General features: G+C 39.5%; 1 protein-coding gene across 1 annotated transcript; it reads right to left on the bottom strand.

Moving 5' to 3' along the window:
* Positions 1–825: 825 nt before the first annotated feature.
* On the bottom strand, positions 826–21,307 carry TMEM196 (transmembrane protein 196). Its single transcript, XM_065398447.1, has 4 exons — positions 21,161–21,307; positions 6,461–6,517; positions 4,337–4,591; positions 826–897 (listed from the first exon to the last, which is right to left on the bottom strand). Exons 1-4 carry the CDS (start codon positions 21,305–21,307, stop codon positions 826–828), a joined length of 531 nt encoding a protein of 176 aa, XP_065254519.1.
* Positions 21,308–21,519: the final 212 nt, after the last annotated feature.

Genomic DNA, 21,519 nt, shown 5'->3' with positions numbered 1-21,519 from the left:
TTGAGATGTACCATCGTTTCAATAGCCCCCAGGGGCAATTGCAAGCATGCAGAATTGCCAAGGTGCAGTTCTGCCCCGGCCATTCCACCATTCCACCCTCACCGTCTTCCAGCTTGTTTCTGCTCCACCCCCTAGTAAGGACGTTTTGATATTTTGTGCAAATATGCAAATACAATGATCCAGATTCACAGATCTTTCTAACAAGCAAAAATGAACTATTCTCAGTTTTAGATTTCATTTTATTTGTCATCTATTATGAACAAATTACGAAATATACTTCATTCACAAATTGGAAATATTTACAATTTCTTTACAACAAGGCATTGTTGAGGTTTTGATTTATGGAATTCTTAAAGCATTCTGTCTTTCAAAACAAAGACATCAGTGTTGTTTTCAGCACTCTCATCTTTCACTCATTTGGACTCTGCATGTGTAATGCACGCTTTTTACAAGTCTAATTTGCACTCTCTCCACTGTACAATCTACTGGTTAAACCCTCTCCATTTAAATGGGATTTTTTAAAAAAATCTTCATGAGAAGAAGAGTCTGAAAAATCTATCTCGAGTGCTATAATAATTCTGGAAAGTTATTCAGACAAAAAGAAAAAAAAAGGAATAGAGGTGGAGTGAATAAATACTGTATATCCACAAAATCCTTGGGAGAGAAATTTCAGATATGTTTCTAAAGGGAAATGCAACTGTGCTGTTCTGCAGTTGTGAAATTCTAGCAATAAAAGCCAAGACTGTTTCCATTTCATCTCAGTCTCTTGGTGTCTATTTGTTTGTCCTGAAGAAAATCGTAAAAATATTTTTTTCCTTGAACTTTTTAAATCTTTTCGTACACTCTTCCATTATAAATCAGCTGTGGTCCTCCATTGCTCATATTGTCTGTCATTTCCTGTAACAAGAATAAAAAAGGACTGATCAAAATTAAAATTATTTTATTGATCTTGAAAAAGTATTTAACTAATGGTCTAGTAAATATTTAACAAGCCCTGAATGCCAACATTCAGAGAACCTTTATCTTTAAAAAAAAAAAAAAAAAAAATCACATTATAAAAAGAAAAATCACCACATTTTTTTCATGTGAGTTGAGTGCTTACGAATGGTGCTAGACTGACTGCCCTAGAGATGGGCATTCTTTATCCACAGAACAGATACATATCACAGATGGCAGCAGTGCAAGCTTCCTCACACTGTCCTGCCAATGTGCTTCCACTCAGACCTGGAGGGCAATGAATGAAATGATAAGTCTCCATGTCCATTGAGACCTTGGCCTCTCTGCTGAGATGCCCAAAAGGGTGCCAGTTAATGCGAGCTCTGGAAGTGGTTATTGTGATGTAGATACTGGTCTGTTGAGGTCACCAAAGCCATTTCACATAAGCCATCAATCAACCTCTAGATCAGTGATACTCAGACTGAGGCTCCAGAGCTGCAAGTAGCTCTTTAATGTGTCCTTTGCAGCACATGATATTAAAACACAGTGTGAACTGATTATTAACCAATTTAAGTTATTATCCAGTCAGGATGCTATTACTAGGTTATTAACCAATTGTAGTTGATAAAATAATAAATGGGCAGTCATTTTGCTGTGAGAATAATATAAACTAAATATTTCCTCGTCATACTGTTCAAATATGCATATATAGTACTATAGTAAATGAAACAATGAATTCACACTATTTTGTGGTTCTTTTGGATAATGTTGATCACTAATTTGGCTTCTGAACCACTGAGGTCTGAGTATCACTGCTCTAGATAATAGGAATGTTCTGTCAGCTGCGTTACGCGTGAGCTAGTGACCATGAAGTGAAAGTCTCTGTTTCCCATTTCTATCACTTTAATTTATTGCCAGCATTTGCTATTTCAATATACTTATAATTTCAGAAGGAAATATTCGCAATCATTATTTTCCTGACATTTCTATTCTAAACAATAAAACTGTAGTTAAGTTTAAAAGCGGTGCTGGATTTAAGACATGAAGAAGCATATAAATTAGAAGTGGCGTGAACTGACGGTGGGTACATCCAAACAAGATTGGATGCAGATCTCCCGTGTAGCCCTAGAATATCCCAAGCTAAGAGACTTCAAGGCTGTGACATCCAAGATTGTTTGGATGTCTACAGCTAGAGTGAATATTTTAAATACTTGACTTACTTCCAAATCACAGCACTCCACCATGTAGAATTATTTCACTGACTGTTAGTACCTTTCCTGAATGCAGTACGTCTGGGAGTGACATCACAGCATCAGCCAACATTGATTAGCTGAAACTATGCCTTCCTCTTAGAGGTGGGACTTTCTGAAGTGACATAACATAACATGGTAGCTGCCTAGAGTTCAGCATACCTTGGAGGTAACTCTGGTGTCGGGGGAACCACCGGGCAGCTGGGCAGGTCGGTTATTTCAATACCCCTCAATCTCTAATATAAATATAACAATTATACAATAAATATAGCACAAACATATGCACATATAGTACATGTCTATACTACTGTATCAGTATAAAATATACAAAATATTATTGTATATAAAACACTTTAAACTTGTTTGATCAGGGCCTAATTTATTATTAATTTTTAAATTGTCTTCCATTGTTTTAAAAGACATGCCCTGGGCTTAATGTACTTTGAAAGATTTGTCCTTTCAGGCATGGTCTTTCTCTACTCTTCTCCCTGTTCTTATCTTGCATAAGGCCTCCTCTCTGTCCTCTTCTCACTGTTGATGCAAGAGCCTTCTCCTTTGCAGCTCCTACTACCTGGAACAGTCTTCCTGTATCTACCTCGTTGACTTTGTCTTGTTTCAAATTTCATCTGGAAATGTATCTTTTCTCCCTCTTTAATTTATTCTCTGTACATTATTTTAATGTAGCACCTACGCTATTTAACTCTGTAAAGATTTTGTGAAAGAGTGTGTATGAAGGATACTATACGAATCAAATTATGTTGTATTATCATATAAGAAAGTACTGCATTAGAGATTATTATTATTATTGGGACATTTAGGAGGTGCATTTGACTGTGTTACATACAGAATTCAAAAGAAATAATGAAGCTTAGTCATATTAAAGCAATATATAATTGTGGCAATTTTTTTAAAATGTAGCAATACTTTCTTAACATTTTTACGTGAGTCCCGGCTACAGTTCTGCATGGAATCTAATCTCAGTTAAGAAAGTAGTGAGTAGTGATAAGACTGCAAAGTAGTCATTTTCCCTTATTATATTTGTTACTGTTACATCACATTTTATCTAAGAATCTCTCAAAGCTTTACATATATGAATTAATGTACCTCTGTGGGAGGTGGTATATATAATACAGGCAGGTGAACAGGCACAGAGCGGATTTGTGCAGGGTCACCCAGTGAGTCAGTTGTAAAGGTATGCATAGAACCCATGTTCCTGACTCCTGATCCCCAGTTCTATAAACACCATACCTCTTGAATGAAAGGAATAGGGCTTCCTGCTCTTACAGAAGCCCCAGGATCAAAATGAATATTTCACTCCCAGGGCAAGAATCATATCCTTACACCAAGTAGATGGCTTTAAGAACCTATTTTCCTTTTGGCCAACATCTTCAACCTTAAATTTAAAACACATAAATCCCTATTTAGGCACCTAAATAAAAAAAAAATCCTTTTAACCAGTGGAAGCTGTAAGTGCTCAGTACCTCTGAAAACAGGATTACCTTTTTTTAAGTGTCTAAATATGGATTTAGGTGCTTAACTTTAGTAAATAGGGTTTGAAAACGGTGGCCTTTGTGGTTACATAGCCTGCTTTTCAAACTGAATATGAAGGGAGAGGAAAGAATTGATTAAATCCTGGAAACAGGAAATGATGTGGGTGCAAAAAGCATTCTGTACTTTTTCCCCAGTACAATACATGATAATTCATATAACTAAGATTTTCAATTATTTTTGAGGTGCTATCTTTAGAAGCTAAGCCTTTGAATAGCTATACAATGGAATTATGTTGAAAATGGATGTATTTCACTGAAATGGATGTACTGCAAAGGATGCACCACCTAAAAATAATTACATATACTGCAACAGAATAAAGCTTATACAGAATGGTAACATTTTATTTCCCAGAAGCTCTTCCTCATATGTAGTTGAAAACTGAATTCACTTACTGCCAATTATTACATATGTTAGAGAGACAAGGTGGGTGAGGTAGTACCTTTTATTGGACCAACTTCATAAAATAAATTACCTCACCCATTTTGTCTCTCTATTATCCTGAGACCAACATAGCCACAACACTATATAATTGCATATGTTAACACATACAGCTGCTTTGTAAGAAAAGCAGACCAAATAAAGAAAGGCGCCCAACTCACTTTCTCTGCCATTTCGTGGGAATGATGCAGTGAATGCTCCCTTTCGGAGAACATTCTCCTTTGTTCATAGCTGGCTAGCCGGCAAGTGAGCCAGGAAGAAAGTGTGCAACCTCCAATTCCAATGCATGCAAGAGACATGGAAGTAAGATGCAAAGAATAGAGAGTGGAGGACTTCTTTGTCAGAGCACGAAGGAACTGAAAATTTAATATTCCTCCAATTAGTCCGCAGATGCAACAGGCTGAAAAAAGGATCATCTGTTAGGAGAGAGAAGAGAGGCAATGTCACAGTGCCATTATTCAGAGATTACCGTCACAGACAAATTCACTCAGATTGAAAGTTAGCCTGACTATAATAATAATACTTAGCGCTTCTATAGCACATGGAATTTAAAATACTTTACAAACATTAATTACTAACCCCCATAACTATTGTCTAGGAAGTAAATACTATCCATATTTTAGAGATGAGACACAGCAAGATAATGTGACTTCCCCAAGGTGATGGCAGATCAATGGAAGAACTGGACTAGGATTCAGGCCTCCTGATTTCCTTCCAGTTCTATATTCAAAACTCTAAACTAAACTTCAAAGGCCTGATTTTGATCTTAGTTAAATCAGTAAAGTATAGTGAGATCAGAATCAGACTCCATATCTGTGCCATTTATTTCCTCCACTTGAGTGCAGTGCTTTAGTGGTATTGTTACTGAATCTCTCCTACTTGTCTGTGCCCCCAACCCACCCTTCCTGTTCTAATCTCTTCAGGTCAATTTTTGCGGTTTGGTCCTGGCATCCTTGTTTGCTCCTCCTGCAGCTTTTGTGCAATCTGCAAATTTAATCATGGTTGAATTTAAACAAGTGAAAAAAATGACAAAGAAAAACCTGAAGCAGCTATGCAGGGTGCAGTGAAGTGCTGCTTTTAAGTTTAGCTGGTCAGAAAGATCTTCTAGGGGTCCCAGAAATATCTAAACTGGGCTACAAGTAGCAGGAAGTGTCACTGCTTGAAGACAAAGATATTTTACCACAATGATGGAAGCAACTTTGTGGAGTACCTGGGACTGCTCCATGGACCACCAGTCTCCAATGGACCACTGCTGCGTGCCAATGGGATGGTAATTTTAACAAGAACATAGTTCTCAAACTATTGTTCATGGTCCACTAGTAAGGGATTATTTCTTGTGGTCTATGAGACCACCAGAATTGATTAAAGAAATGGGGGTTATAAAGATCAGGCATGGTTGGGATGCTCCACACAATGAAGTAGTCCTCAGAATTTTTAAAAAAAGTGACAGTCACTCTTATAGGAAATTGAATAGTTCACTGACTCTCAAAAATAACCTTAGAGAGAGTGATTCTTCTTTCACTTATACTAGATTTACATCAGCATAGCTCCATGGACACCCATGGAGTTAGTCCCAATTCACTCTTGTGTACATAAGAGAAAAGTCAGGCCTATAGAAAACTAAAGCCAGTTTTAATACTGAAATAAACGTAAACAATAAAGAAGCTTTAACACCGGGCTTTATAATAGGATCATATTTTTAACAGATAAAATATTTCTGCAGTTGCTTTTGTAGCAATTATACCATCTGTCTGCAGTCAGAACGTTGATTATACTTCAGATTCTTATATGAAACAAAACATCTGTAATGATTTTAGAACTGGTTTATTCATGACTCAGTTTGAAATTTAAAACAGTGAACAGCTAAAATTTCTGGGATCAATTTGGGACAGCAACCCTGGGGCCCAATCCTGTACACACATATTACTTCGCAGGACTGGGGTCCTGGTCAGAAAATCCCCAATCCGACTCCCACCGAAATAATTCGGAATCGTTCAGTTGATCTTAATGGGACTTGGATCAGGCTCTTAATCGAGACAGGGATAACTACAGGGGCTACATTTTTGGACATGACTTGTATAGACCATTTTCAAATGTCCTCCCTTTGCTGTGCTAACCAAAGGGCTGATTGTTTTTCTTTGACAGCCTGTGTTTACTTTTCATTTAATTTTGTTTATCAGCAACATTTTGGAAATGAAGGATGATGATTCCATGATGAAGAGCTCAAGTTACAGCAGTTTACATTTCAAGTACTTATGCATAATGCATGCAGTGCAAAAACTTACGACAAGTCCAGATTTTTTTTTGGCACACAATATTCCACATATGCCACACAGCAGAAACTGCAAGGGAAAAAAAATATCAGTTATTTCACAGTCTAAAGTCTCGAGCGCTAGATTAAACTTTGCTCTGTTATTGCAGTGGGGACCACAACAGAAGATTATACAGTTGTTACCATTGTCAGTGTTTTTATTACAAACTTTCAGGAAGTTATAACTCAGCCATAAACACATTTATCCAGGAAGAAACCAGGATGAGACGTCAATCTGAGGGTGATTGCTCATAAAAATAACAAAAATCAAATGTCTGTTTTTAAACTATGAGAATAAACAAAATATGAAAGACAAATGTTACCAGTGTAAGATGCTTCTTTTACCCTTGTATTGCTCAGAAATTAAATTTGGCAAGTCAGTGATCAGCAATATGGAGCAGGTATTCTGATACTTCCAAAAACATATAAAGTACTTATCCCCGCATCCTGAAAATTGAACCACTCAGGGAGCCCATGTGGGGTATCACTGAAGTCAATGGGCCTCAGCACAGGAGCAGAGGTTCACTTGTGTGAATTCGATTGCAGAATCTGGGCCAAACATTTGAAATAGCTGAAATGAATATACAGTGACAACTGTTTATAGCCTGTTTTAGCTTGCATATTTCAGACATGTAGCTGTCTGACATACCACAGGAAGGAGATTTTTCTTTTTCCTTTATGCAAATTTAGGGCTCATAAATGAGCTGAACTGGCAGTGCTGGCGACTTGGATTGGGCAAACAAAGTTCTGTGAACACAGTTTGTTCCTATTTTTGAATGAATCCACTTGAGCTCTGTCCATGCCCCTTTTGCTTTCTGTGAATGGCTTCTCCTGCTCCCCTACCTGTGCATGTTAACTCAGGCTTGCCCAGGGAACCAATGGGAGTACGGCTCCATAGGGAGTTAAATTGACAAGGGCCACAGGGTAAGGAGGGATAAGTAGTCATGTAGGGAGTGGGCCTTCTTCAAGTCCCTAACATCATTAGGAGATTTGTTTGGCTTTCCACACACCCATGGGCTAAGAGGGCTATTCTCTCTTCTCTGTGCTCAGTGAGACTAACCCTACCACATCACAGAAGGACTGGGAGGAAACTACATAGGCTTAAAGCCATAGACTTTTCCACCCAACTTTTGCACTTCAGTGGGGTTTTCCATGGAAGACCTTACTTTGGCCCTTAACTGGGATGAAAACATCACAAGACAGACCTGGCCCCTACACAGTCAGTAAAAATAATGTTAACATTTAGGGTCTGTATAAACTATATCATATATGTCTTATTCCCTCACAGAACTTTGGCATATTAAATATTTCAGTTGATGAGTGGTTGCAATACGCAGTTGGAGCCAAAAAAATAATGTCTTTATTAGGTGTTTGCACATAGATGAGCACAAAAAAATCAAGATCCTTAATTTTTGCAGTGAATCAGTTGCATACAGTAGTAATAGCTAGATTTTGTTTGTTATTCACTAGTATACATAGCACAGGATATATAGGCTTCATGCCAGTCTATATATGATGGCATGAAGGGGAAATTTGGAGTGGGTCAAGTAGCAAGCCATTGGATCTATGTTTACATGAGTGTAATGGCTGGAGGGACTGCAGAAGCTACTACACCCCGTAGGTTGAGGTACCAATTGCAGGGATATTGAGATGATTTACTATGGCTCCCAGGCCTGTCTCCCCCTCAAGTTGGGGTACATTTCAGACTTCTAGCTCTTGAGCAGGATACGTGCATAAAGCTCTTTTACTCAGACATTACGTGGGATTCTAGAATTTCACTCAAAATTCTGTCATTATAGATTAACTTCAGTTTATGGCATACTGTATTTCATATTTTCACTTCACTAGGGCTGTCGATTAATTGCAGTTAACTCACGCGATTAACTCAAACAAATTAATTGAGATATAAAAATTAATCATAATTAATCACACCTTTAATCACATTGTTAAACAATAGAATACTAATTGAAATTTATTAATTTTTTTGGATATTTTTCTACATTTTCAAATAAATTGATTTCAATTACCACACAGAATACAAAGTGTACAGTGCTCACTATATACACCTCTACCTTGATATAACGTGACCCGATATAACACGAATTCAGATATAACACGGCAGGGCTGCGCACTCCGGTGGATCAAAGCAAGTTCAATATAATGCGGTTTCACCTATAACGCGGTAAGATTTTTTGGCTCCCGAGGACAGCGTTATATCGAGGTAGAGGTGTATTATTATTTTTATTAAAAATACTTGCACTGTAAAAATGCTAAACAAAAGAAATAGTATTTCATACAGTACTGTAGTGCAATCTCTTTATCATGAAAATGCAACTTACAAATGTAGATTTTTATTTGCTATGTAACTGCACTCAAAAAACAAAACAATGTAAAGCTTTAGAGCCTACAAGTCCACTTAGTCCTACTTCTTGTTCAGCCAATCGCTAAGGTGAACAAGTTTGTTTACATTTGCAGGCGATAATGCTGCCCGCTTCTTATTTACAATGTCACCTGAAAGTGAGAACAGGCGTTTGCATGGCACTTTTGTAGCTGGCATTGCAAGGTATTTACGTGCCAGATATGCTAAACATTCATATGCCCCCCCATGCCTTGGCCACCATTCCAGAGGACATGCTTTCCATGCTGATGACGCTCGTTAAAAAAAAGCGTAAATTAAATTTGTGACTGAACTCCTTGGGGGAGTATTGTAATTCTCCTGCTCTGTTTTACCCGCATTCTGCCATATATTTCATGTTATAGCAGTCTCGGATGATGACCCAGCGCATGTTGTTCATTTTAAGAACACTTTCACAAAATTTGATTTGACAAAACACAAAGAGGGTACTGATGTGAGATTTCTAAAGATAGCTACAGCATTCGACCCATGGTTTAAGAATCTGAAGTGCCTTCCAAAATCTGAGAGGGATGAGGTGTGGATCATACTTCCAGAAGTCTTAAAAGAGCAACAGTCCAATGCGGAAACTACAGAACTGAACCACCAAAAGAGAAAATCAACCTTCTGCTTGTGGCATCTGACTCAGATGATGAAAATGAACATGTGTTGGTCCACACTGCTTTGGATCGTTATCAACAGAACCCGTCATTGGCATGGATGCATATCCTCTGCAAGGGTGGCTGATGCATGAAGGAACATATGAATCTTTAGCATATCTGGCACGTAAATATCTTGCGACGCTGACTACAACAGTGCCATGCAAACACCTACTGTCACTTTCAGGTGACTTATAAACAAGAAGCAGGCAGCATTATCTTCTGCAAATGTAAACAAACTTGTTTGCCTGAGCGATTGGCTGAACAAGAAGTAGGACTGATTGGACTTGTAGGCTTTAAAGTTTTATATTGTTTTATTTTTGAAAGCAGGTTGTTGTTTTTTTACATAATTCTACATTTGTAAGTTGCACTTTCATGATAAAGAGGTTGAACTACATTATTTGTATTAGGTGAACTGAAAAAAACATTTTTTTTTTATTTTTTACAGTGCAAATATTTGTAATAAAAATAATAATATAAAGTGAGCACTGTACACTTTGTATTCTGTGTGGTAATTGAAATCAATATATTTGAAAATGTAGAAAAAATCAAAAAATATTTAAATAAATGGTATTTTATTATTCTTTAACGGTGCGATTAATCGCGATTAATTTTTTTAATCGCGATTAATTTTTGTAATTGCTTGACAGCTCTAGTTTTCACATATGGTGTTTTGTCATTCTAAGCATCCAAACAGAAAACATAAACAATTCTTTGTTCAAGATATCGTAATAAATCTCATTCATCTAGACTTGATGACTAAATAATGTAAGCAGACTAAATAATGTTGTTTCCTTCTAATTGTGACTCAACAGGAGTAAAAGGAAAATAATGCATAGAGAAAAGAACATTTATGAGTTATAGCAAGCTTATAAAAAGAATCTGGAAAATATAATCAATGTTATTTTCAACATGTAACTAGCGTATTTTAACTATGTAAAAAGCAAAACTGTGTATTTTCAAAGCAGTGTATTTCACAGTATAGGTCAGATTGGATGGGCTTTTCAAAAGTTTTGCAACATTGACTTGAAAGGGAGCAGATTTAAGCCAATACCGAGCACTTTTGAAAATCCCATCCATCATGACTTGACTATGACAATTCCCTCTACTTCAAGCTACAATCAAAAGTCATTCCGTTGCTTTCAGCTAGTGCAAAATGTAGCAACATCTCTGCTCCCTGAACACGTAACATCAGCCTTACATTCTGCCAAGAGAGTATCAGAAGAATTACAGATTCACTTTGCTCATGTGGACTGGAATCCACTAATCGGAAAGATCTGCTATTGATTTACTGTCCTTCCAAGACATAGCAAGCTATTTCTCAAACCACCATGTGATGGTACCATCATCTCATCGTGAACCAATGGTTAATGTACATTTTCAGTGACAGTCCAATGACTAAGGAATGAGCCACCACTGCAGGTCTACCTTAGCCTTTGTGTTGTTCTCTAAAAAGATATTAAGTAGTGCTAAGCTGCCCTAGGCACTAGTGTCTTTTACCATATCAAGGGAGTTTTATCAGCATAAATGGAGTAAAGAGTGTTTGTGATTAAGGCATTGGGCCAGGACACAGGAGCTGTTGGTTCCATTCCTGGCACTGCCACAGACTTCCTGGGTGACCTTTGACAGGTCATGCCACGTCTACTGACTATATCAAAAGCATGCTGTGAGGCTGTATTTGCTAAGGTTCATGAAGCATATTTTGATGCTGGGATGAAAAACACTTGCTGAGTGTACAGTATTATTATTATTATTGTATTTTTGGATTGTTGTGTGCGTCACGCTCAGTACATTTTCAGAGAAAGGGATTGCCCAATAAATAGAATAATGATTATTTATGAAAGTCAGTTACACCCAGGATGAATTTGGTCCAATGTTTCAGGCAACTTAAAATCCCATAAAAATGTATGACTAAGTCCATCCGTTTTTGTCTGATGGTGGTGTATCCTGACCCAGTGGAACTGGTGCAAATCTGCTGCACAATGGGAGTAGAGGAATTTAGGGACCTTACTCAGGGAACTGCTACTCTAGCCTATAGAACTCAGTTGCCTCATCCAGCTCAAAAAAACCCAGAAAGCTTTGGAGAGAATGGGAAGTCATGGGAGATTATGTGGTTGACTCTGTCCAGTGCTGTCTTATTGGCAAACCAGGCACACACATTTGGACAATGCCCCACCCTGGAATTATGGTGTTTTCCCATACATTTTCTGGCTTTTTTTGAGGTCTCAATATTACTGACAATGGTGGTGTAATGTACGTGGGAGGCATGGGGCCATGTATACTGAAAGCAGGGCTTGTGTGCCGTTCACATTGGAAGTAAATCTAATGGGTTTCTTTTGATTTGTCGTTTGAGTTTTGAACTCTTAGGTTTCACAATACTGCCAGCTGGAATGCAACATGAGCCACGTTTTCTGTCTTGCCACACTGTATCCATCCATTGCTGGCCTCTAAGACTTCATCTTCACTAAGATATTTAACCTTGTTTAAACTGTATGTTTAACTATTGAGCTACTGGGAGCAGGGTTTCCCACAACTAGTTGACGGATGCTGAGCATGACTCATCCTTGTTTACACTGACCAGCAAGGTCAGCATCTTGTCACCTCGTTCACTCCATTGTTAAAAGTCCTGTTTAGATATAATTACATTTCCTAGCGGTGATAATAAGCCATAAGGGGACTGATGCAGCCATGCAGCACTTTCTGTTCAACTACTTCAGACCATTTCACCTTGCTGTCCTCTCTGATTCACTACAAAGGATTCAAAACATGTCTTTGCCCCACGAGGGAATGGGGGTTAGCCTGAGGGTTGTGTCATCCCCACTCACCCCTCTGTACTGGTACTGATTGAGCCCTGTAGAGCATAGACTGCAACTTGCAGGGAATGCACTGCCCCCTACAGTGGAAGCACAGTAAGATCATTGGCTGGAGCTGTACGACAATACATACCCACGGAGAGAGAATTTATCCTCCCGGAGGCAAAGGCAATATCAGACAATTGGACTCGAGTTTCTAAAGTTGAAATATGCATAGAGGGGCATTGGTGCAATGATAGTATAGACCTCTATCTACCTACCTCCTTTTTTAATCTAGAGTGTTTTATATATGGCCTTTCCCCATAATACCTAAGCTCCTTACAAAAATGAAATGACTCAGTGCCCAGATGTACACATCTCAGGCTGAGGAAAAGTATAAAATCTTTCATGGGGATAAGTGAAAGGAACCAGCCTGGAAAAATCTACCTGAGTAGCCAGGCATTGAGGGAGGGACCTTCAATCAGCACCAGTGGCAGATTTAACAGTCAGCAAGGTCAGCAAATGCTTACTGGGCGCCACCTGGTCCAGGCCCCCCTGTCTCTTTCTCCCATGTGCCAGTGGCAGAGAAACAAAAAGATGGGTCCCAGACCAGGTTTTTATTGTGGGCCCGTTCATGCCATCACATGTCCCACATTCAAATAAATTCTAACTTCCCTCCTTCCCCACCACTCGTCCCTGCCTCTGCATCCCTGCTCTGTTCCCCCATTGCCCTGTCTGCCCACGTCCATGCTGTGCCATCTGCTCCCTCTGGCCTGGGTCCTGCACCAGTGCTGCTACCAGTAGAATGATCGCCACTGCTCCCACCAAAGCCACAACTACTCCCAAGGGAGCCAAAGCTGCGAACCACCACTGCTGCTGCCACCAGAACTAGAGTCAGAGTCTCTAGGAAGTGAGCGCGCTGGTTCCTGCTGCCCGCATTTAAATTTGTCCAGGCAAAGGGAGACGAGGAGGAGCCTGCAACCAAAATGGAAGCTCTGCCATTGGCAGTCCCACTAATCAGAATACATGGCAGAGACACCATTTTGGAGGCCCCCTCCCTGGGCAAATTCAAATGTGGGCAGTGGGGGGCCAGAGCCCTGCTGTGCCTAGAGGATCCAGCAGGCTGTAAACAATGGCAGCAGCCTGGGCCGGTTATATGTTGGGCAGCTGAGCAGCCCTGAGCCTGCAGGGACCCTCCAAGTGCATCAGCCCCTGAGCAGCTGCACCAGCTATTCCTCTGCCATTGCCATCTGCCCTCTCCCCGGCTTGATTCTGGGGCCCCGTTCTAACAAGTAACTGAGTCGGTCACCCTGGCTGCCTCACAGCTGATGCAATTGCCTGGGTTGCATGTGTCTAACACTGCCCCTGGCCAGCAGCCCCCATTTTTGTAGGGGTCGCAGGGGACTCGCACCCACCTACAATGCCTTTGCAAAATCCCACAACCTTTGAGCATGCTGGTAATAGTGATGTTTCTTACCCCATCCTGCAGGGCTCACAGCCACTGGCTATGCTCCAGCGTGGAAGGGGCTGCTTTTGGGAATGTAGTTTGCTTCCATAGCCTCCCCTTGCTGAGGGACACTGAGAGGTACGTAGCTGCCTGCTCTAGCCTCTCCCCAGCCCCACAGCATTCTCCCCAGCCAGCCCCACTCTAGTTCTGCTTATCCCTGCTAGATTCTGCACAGAAAAACCAACATTTTTTAGGATTACCCCACTATTGAAAGATAAAGTAAGCAGCACAAAAATATGTTTTATTTAGGCCTATACTTCTAACTTAGTTATTCTCATACTGGAAGGTATCTGAAAATGAAAACCATAAATACAAATACAAGTCCGGTTTTAGAAGACACAAAGAAAAAAGAGATTTTGTTATTATATACTGCCTCCAAAGAGCTTAAGCAGCAGAAACTATCGCTTTGTAAATTTCCTGATCTGCTCCAGCAGTCTGAAGTAGAAAGTCATGTGCAAAGCCAGAAAATTGAACTCACGAACATGAAAGAAAGAAAATCCTGATATTTAACTGTCTTTACTTTTTAACTGAAGAAAAGAGAGAAAGAAGCTTAAATTCCAAATGGGTGCACTGACCAAAGAAAGGGTCTGAAATCACTAGGGGCTCCTGTTTTGAGTGACATTGCAATGCAATGGTAAAACATTCAGAGTGTGGATCATGAAGAGCACAAAATCCACACAAGCAGATAAGGAAATCAAGTCAGAGGAAAAACAGGAAGAGACAGAGAGTAAATCCATGACAGAGAGAGAGAGAGAGAATCCAGCAGGGAAGCAGACCAAACAGAAGAAAGGTCAGCCATAAGAAAACAGGAGATTACAAACAAACAAACAACCCCCGTCCCAACCCAAACCTATAGAAAAGAAAAGACGTTCTCAGAAGATCTCAGCAAAGCATATTGAACACAATTGGGAAATTTTCAAAGGCACAGTTGGTAGTTAGGCATTTAATTCCCATTACCTTTCAGTCAGACTTAGGTGCCTAAGTACCATTTTTCTGATAGGGGAAGATTTTTAAAGTACCTTTTGTGTCTTTAAAAATCTTCCCCTATCAGAAAAATTAAAAAAAAAAAACTATTATGGTAATTCAAATTCCAACACAGTAGTGAATAAACACCCTGCTTGCCTGGGGCCTAAACGCCAAGATCTAAAATTCATTGAAGTCAATAGAAATATTCTCATTGACTTCAACAGGGTTTGAATCAGGCCTTACTGCTGAATGACAGAATAAATTTCACTTTATACCGTGATTATTATTGTTTCACATCAGATGTTTCATTCAGAGTATGTAAGTGTTCTTGTGTAAATTTTTCTTTCCTTTAAAAAAAAACGGAATCAGAAGATTATTTCTAGCTTATCAACTAAGGCCTCAGATCAGCAAAGAATTTAAGCGTGTGTTTAAGTCCATCCCTATTCAGCAATGTTCTTAAACATGTGCCGAACTTTAGATAGATGCTGAAGTTCCATTGGAGCATATGGTGTATGTAACTTCCTGCAGACTAGGGGAATGGTCTACTGGAAAACCTTGCTGGAAGGTTTGAACGTAAAAGAAAACCTGTTAAATCTTCAAGGGCAGATCCTCAGCTGGTGTAAACTATCATTGCTCCATCAAAGCCAATGGCTTCATAAACAATTTACCCCAGCTGAGCATCTGCCCTTCAGAATTCTGTGTTCAGTTTAAGGACTTGATCCTTCTTCCATTGAGCTCAGTGGAAGTGTTGTCATTCTTTTCAACAGGAGCAGCCCAAAAACATGGTTAGAGTGATGAAAATGTTGCTTTTCAATAAGTCTAGGAACATTGGGGAAGTTCCAGAAGACTGGAAGAAAGCTAATGTTGTACAAATATTAAAAAGGGTAAATAGGATGACTTGCTTAATTATAGGCTTGTCAGTCTGTCATCAATCCAAGGCAAGAAGATAGAGTGGCTGATACTGGATTTTATTAATAAAGAATTAAAGGAGGGTTTATTAATCAATGTCAGTCAATATGGGTTTATGGAAAACTAGATCTTGTCAAACTAACTTGATATCTTTTTCTGATGAGATTAAAAATTTGATTGATAAAGGTAATAGCATTGATGTCAGATACTTAGACTTTGTAAAGCATTTAACTTGATCCCACAGAACATTTTGATTAAAAAACTTCAACGATATAAAATTAACATGGCACATATTAAATGGATTAAAAACTGGCTAACTGATAGGTCTCAAAATGTAATTGTGAACGGGGAATCATCATCAAGTGGGTGTATTTTTAGTGGGGTACTGCAGGGACCAGTTCTTGGCCCTATGCTATTTAACATTTTTATCAATGAACTGGAAGAAAACATAAAGTTATCATTGATAAAGTTTGCAGATGACACTAAAGTTGGGAGTGTCATAAATAATGAGGTGATCAGATCACTGATACAGATTGATCTGGATCTCTTGGTAAGCTGGGCACAAGGAAACAATATGCATTTTTATATGGCTAAATGTAAATGTATACATATAGGAACAAAGTATGTATGCAATGCTTACAGGATGGGGGACTCTGTCCTGGAAGTCAGTGACTCTGAAGAAGATTTGGGGGTTTTGGTGGATAATCAGCTGAACATGAGCTCCCACTGTGATGCTATGGCCAACAGGGCTAGTGTGATAAATGGGACTCTCGAGTGGGAATAGAGAGGTTATTTTACCTCTGTGTTTTGCACTGGTACAACTGCTGCTGGAATAATGTCTGCAGTTTTGTGTCCACAATTCAAGGGGTCAGAGAAGAGCCATAAGAATGAGAAAACATGCTCTGTAGTGGCAGACTTAAGGAATTCAATCTACTTCACTTAACAGAGAGAAAGTTAAGGAGTGACTTGATCACAGTTTATAAATACCTGCATAGGGAATAAATATTTAATAATGGGCTCTTCAAACTAGCAGGCAAATGTATAACAAGGTCCAATGGCTGGAGGGTAGCTAGAAAAATTCAGACTGAAGGGCTGAAGGGTAAACTAGACAAATTCAGACTGGAAATAAGGTATACATTTTTAACAATGAGCATAATTAACCACTGAAACAATTTACCTAGGATTGTGGTAGATCCTCCATCACAGGCAATTTTTAAATCAAAACTGGATATATTTTTTTAAATATGCTCTAGGAATTATATTGGGGAAGTTCTATGGCCTCTGTTTTACAGGAGGTTAGATCAGATGATCACAGTTGTGGCCTTGGAAACTATGAATCTATGAAAATGTAATGCACATGCTTAAATAAAGTAGCAGCACATCTGCATTTTGTCCACGTTAAATAACAATGTGAACTGTTTGAGTGTTCATTTGAAATAACCCTTTAGTTTGACTATTCTTTTCCAGAATAAATGAGGCAAGTAGTCAGCACTGACAATTAAAATTGGCAAACTTTCATTTTTTAAAATTACAGACCACCAACATTGTTTGAGCAGTCCAAACTTATCCCTTACTCTGTGATGTTTCCATACTGATTAAACTGCTTTTTTGAAAACTTGGGAAATAAAAAAGGCCCTGTAACCATGTATTCCAGGTGTCAAATTGGAGCAAATTCTTATAGCCAAATTATAAATGATTCACACTGGAGGTTCCTATTGAAAAGGAAGACTTAGGTGTGCAATAATCACAAACATGGAAAGATTACCTGTGTCTCTATAGAGCCACTGACTGACACTCTGAGAATGCATAACACTTACAGGTGTTTTGACATTTGTCTTCATGAGTGAGAAAACTATCATTCCTGAGTGTTGTAGCCATAAGGGCATCATTAGGTGTCTCCAAATGAGTGAAGATAAATGGCATATTTGACAGAAGACTTGGTGTGTGAGGGGAGGGAGTGCAGGGGCTGGGACTGAGTCTCATTTACAATAAAGCTCTACACCATCTCAATGTAAATGAGAATCAGGCCCATATATACTTGAGAATTATAGTTATAAATATATGTTATATACACACACACAACTTAAGATTTCTTCTTGGCTTTAGTATATTTGACAACTTTTAACATTTGGTTGTATTATTTGGGAATATTTTCTGAAAGAATATTGTTTTGATTTTTCTTTTGTGCAACAGCCATTGCAATGCATGCTATCAGGTTTGTTATACTTGTGTGAGAGTAGTTCAGCATGCTCATGCTATTGGTTGATTTGTTTCTATGGTAAGTCAGACAAGTGAATTTTAAGTGGTGGAATTCAGAAACGCAGCATGATTTCTACTCACTTGGAGAAACTAACTATAGCAGGTGGAATAAATTGTGATAAGACATGCAAAACAAATAGGAAAAAAAAATCCAGAAATCAATAGCATGTCAACTGTAGTAGAGGATTTTGATAACCTTGCAGCCACCATAATATTTTATAAAGAGCACAGATACATTATATATTGTATGTGTAGTAAAATAAATTAGATAAACATCTATTCATTAGATAGATTGAATGATCAGTCATAGATAGAAATGTTTTCATTTGGATCTTTTTCTCTACTAATTTTCTTTATCTTAATAGAGGTCAATTTCATAAACTATGAGAGGAGGGCAACTATGTGGGTGGAATTATAAATTTATAATATGTTTTCCCATGTATTTTAAATACCAGTAGATGAGTACCCTAATTCAGATTCATTCACATCTTTCTTTTACTTCATTGCCAGCAATTCAGGACCTTTGGGCTCGATGCTGTATTGTGCAGAGCACGCTGGTCCCAGTCGAGCAAAGCACTTAAACACATGCTTAGCTGTAAGTATGTGACTAGTCCTATTGACCTCAGTGGCACTATTGACATGCTTTAAATTAGGCACATGCTTAAGTACCTTGCTATTGGGGTCATAAACAAGACAGCTGTTATTAAACAAGAAAATCTATTTTTTTAACAAGAGGGCTAATATGCTTCAGACTCAACATTGTTACATTCTATAATTGAAATGATAATGTCATTTCAATATTAACACATTTTAATCTTGATTGCAGCTGCATGCATGTATATGTGTACGTTATACCTGTGTGAATATCATGTTTCCTGTAGTAATGTTACCTGAAAAGGTCACGAAAGACCTTTGATCCAGCTCTGACCCCACTTACATAGGCATCAGTCAGCGGAGGCCCAGTTTCTCAAGTAAGCTGATAAAGATGAGGGTTACTATGGAAACCTTAATTCTGGTGTTTGTGGATTTTAAATCTCACACAACATGATAGACAGATACAGATATAATGTGTGTGATTTAAAATCCACAAACACTAGAGTTAAGGTTTCCATAGTAACCGCATCTTCACTGGGCCTTGGCTGAGGTACATCTATGTAAGTGAGGACAGAACTGGGTCAAAGGTCTTTCATTACACTGTCAGGTAACATGACTGCTGGAAACATGACATTATTCAGTTTATATCCAACGGTTTACCCTGTGGAGGTTCAAAGTAATAGTTCTCCTTCTCCCTTTTACCTTCCCCACGAAGGGAAAATCTTGATTCCAGAGCACTGAATCAGAACACAGTTACTTTGTGTGACATATGAAGAGCCTGGTCCAGCCAAGATATGCTCAGTAGGAGACCCAATGGGGAGGATAGGTGGCTCCACACCACTTTTGGAGCACCACAGTCCTGAAGCTGGCAAGAAGGCAGGTCAGCCTCCAGGGCTAAGCCCACTATAGCTGCTCTAGTTTGTGTCTAGTTAGGAATGGCTGCAAAGAGATGTTCTATCAGTCAAGGATCTCTAGAGAGGAGTGGCACTCTGGCCATCTGCCACACCGCCAGCATTTCCCCTATGCCTAGCTATGCCCCCTAGTTCTGGGAATCGTCAACAGGCTGGATAAGCCATCTTTACAGCCCCTTTGAATGAGGGGTTTAAAGGGATGCAGTTGAGGGGGAAGATCAGCCCAAGATTTCTACTTTTATATTCCAATTAAAAGCAATATAAATACAATCCTTTAGCCATTACAGAAAGCAGAATACTTTGCTGAAAGGCATATTATAAAGGAGCAAAACCAGTCTATTTAAAAGAAGACCATTATATAGGCAATATACATTGTTGTGAAATGATTTTCAATTGTAATTTTTTATTACTTGAGGTGAAATCCTGGCCCCATATAAATCGATGTCACAATTCCCATTGACTTCACCCCTCTGTCTTCAAATTTCTCCTTAACCACAGCTCTTTGAGCAATCCTTGCCACTCTTTTTTTTTTTTTAATCAGAAATCCCCCTTTAGCTGCACTGATGTTGGTAACTCCCTTACCTGTTATCGGGTGTGTTGTATTATCTTGTGATTGTATCCTGTTTGGGGCAGGAACTGTGGCTCACTACGTTTGTACAATATCAGGAATATTTACAGCACTATGTAGGTACATTTATTTATAATTATTAGTAACAAGGATAATATTACATTAATCCTTTTGGTAGAAGAGACCTGTAAAGATTACCTGAGGCTTCATCAGTGGTGAGTAATCAAGAGTTTTCCTGCTTCTTATGAAGTAAAAAGTAAACAATCCTGTTAGCAATATAGTTGTTTAATCATAATCAAATACCCCTTTAGAATTTAAACATGCTCACTTATGTTTACCCTGGATAGTCCTTGCTTGCAAGTCTTGGCTTCATCAGTTATCATACTATTTTTGGAGGTGGGCACTTACTAGACAAAAGGCTCAAACTGAAACTATATCAAACATGTTCTGCGAGGTGGAGCTTACAATAAAAAAGCTGTCTGGGGGGTTGGAGGAACACAGCCGGATGTTAATTGTGCTCACTCAGATCTTTTTATTTTTCTAGCTAAATTCTTCCTAGAAGCTCAGATTGTCCCTGATCCTAAGAAAATGTTGTAAGGCTCCAAGAACTCTTTCATTCTTTTTTTTTTTTTTTTTTTTTTTGCTTCCCCAGCAGCTCTGGAACGCGGAGGCCATTATTCTAAAGGAGCCCTGGCCATTATTCTAAAGGGGCCCTTAGCTCTTCCTGACCAATGACAGGGCCAGATGGGGCCTTTTGGCTTTTACAAGCAAAACTCCCCCTTGGTTTCAGGTTTGCAAGCTATGGCCCAACCTTCTGAACACTGGAATCACACAAGGGTCCAGGGAGTTCACACCAGAGGGGAGGGGGGAAGTTCAGAGAAAGTTCAATTATTTGCATACAAAAAAGAAGAAAAAAAGGGGGGGGGAGGAAACCCCTCTGAAAGTGCAAATCCTACCCATGTGCATGACCAGTGCACAGAGCGAGGCTTCCAGCCCGGCATGCATACGGTAGGGGAAGGGGGGGTTGCAGAGGAGGTTTGTTCACACAAACGGATCATCACCACACAGAGTTAAAGAGAGAGTGAAATGGCTAACGTACACACACCCCGCTCCATACCGGAGAAGAGTCTCCCAGCTGAGGCTTATGCTCCGCAAGGACCAGGCTGAAACTGACCGCCCCGACGGCCACGCTGGAGACCCCCAGCCCTATCTCCAGCACGGAGAGCACCAAGAGGCTCCCAATGGTGTGGCTGCTGGTGCACATCCTCGCTGGGTCATCGTTCCTTCCAGCTCAGCCCGGAAAACAAACCATCCGCCTTCTCTCCAGCGCCCCCCTCCCTCGGGCTCCCCCAAACTTTTCTTCCTCCTCCTTAGCGACGAAGCGTCAGATCCGCAGCTTGGAGGCCGGGCATCCTCAAGGCAAAGGCGCCTCTCCTCCGCCACCGGACAGGAGACCCCCCCGCCCCAGGCAGCCTC

Source organism: Emys orbicularis, chromosome 2, assembly GCF_028017835.1.
Source record: "Emys orbicularis isolate rEmyOrb1 chromosome 2, rEmyOrb1.hap1, whole genome shotgun sequence".
NCBI classification, from domain to species: Eukaryota; Metazoa; Chordata; order Testudines; family Emydidae; genus Emys; species Emys orbicularis.
Note: the sequence above shows the minus strand (reverse complement) of the source record. Positions and strands in the feature narration are given on the sequence as shown.